The sequence below is a fragment of the Myotis davidii genome, unplaced genomic scaffold (genome assembly GCF_000327345.1).
Source record: "Myotis davidii unplaced genomic scaffold, ASM32734v1 scaffold2825, whole genome shotgun sequence".
NCBI classification, from domain to species: Eukaryota; Metazoa; Chordata; class Mammalia; order Chiroptera; family Vespertilionidae; genus Myotis; species Myotis davidii.
Window position 1 is genome coordinate 34,198 of NW_006296130.1, and position 487 is coordinate 34,684.

Genomic DNA, 487 nt, shown 5'->3' on the forward strand with positions numbered 1-487 from the left:
CTTTGCATTATCTATCATTGAATCATTAATTAATCTATTAATTATTATTTTCAAGTTATTACTATAACAGCACTGAACAAAGTTATATGTAAAATCATTGCCTCCATCTCTTCCACCAGAAGGAGTTCTTGTATCAAAATGTGTGAACATTAAAGGATCCTCACACAATTTTACCAAATTGATTTTCAGAGAAAAAAAATTATATTAATTTACACAGCCTTAAGCAAATAAGATATTGCTTAGTACACCATCCTTTACTAGCACTGAATATTATTCAATATTTCAAATTTGATAAAGAAATTGAATTTCATTGTTGATAATATTTTATTTTATTACTAGCAAAATAGAGTAATTTTCTTATGCTTACTAGCCATTGGTACCTTTTGATGGAATAAATCTTTGTGTCTTCTATTTTTCTTTTGGGGTGATCATGTCTTTGTGAAAGTTGTTTATGTGGTTCACTATATATTAGAAAGATATGTTTTAT

At 26.5% G+C, this 487-nt stretch overlaps 1 protein-coding gene across 1 annotated transcript in view; it reads right to left on the reverse strand.

The window, feature by feature from the left end:
* LOC107184274 (olfactory receptor 226-like) overlaps nt 1–487 on the reverse strand; it is a gene marked incomplete at its 5' end in the record, with an annotated part of 51,856 nt that overhangs the window by 29,432 nt on the left and 21,937 nt on the right. Inside the window, one exon of the mRNA XM_015568680.1 lies at nt 329–335. Coding sequence (XP_015424166.1) covers nt 329–335 — 7 coding nt within the window. The remainder of the gene's footprint in view (nt 1–328; nt 336–487) is intronic.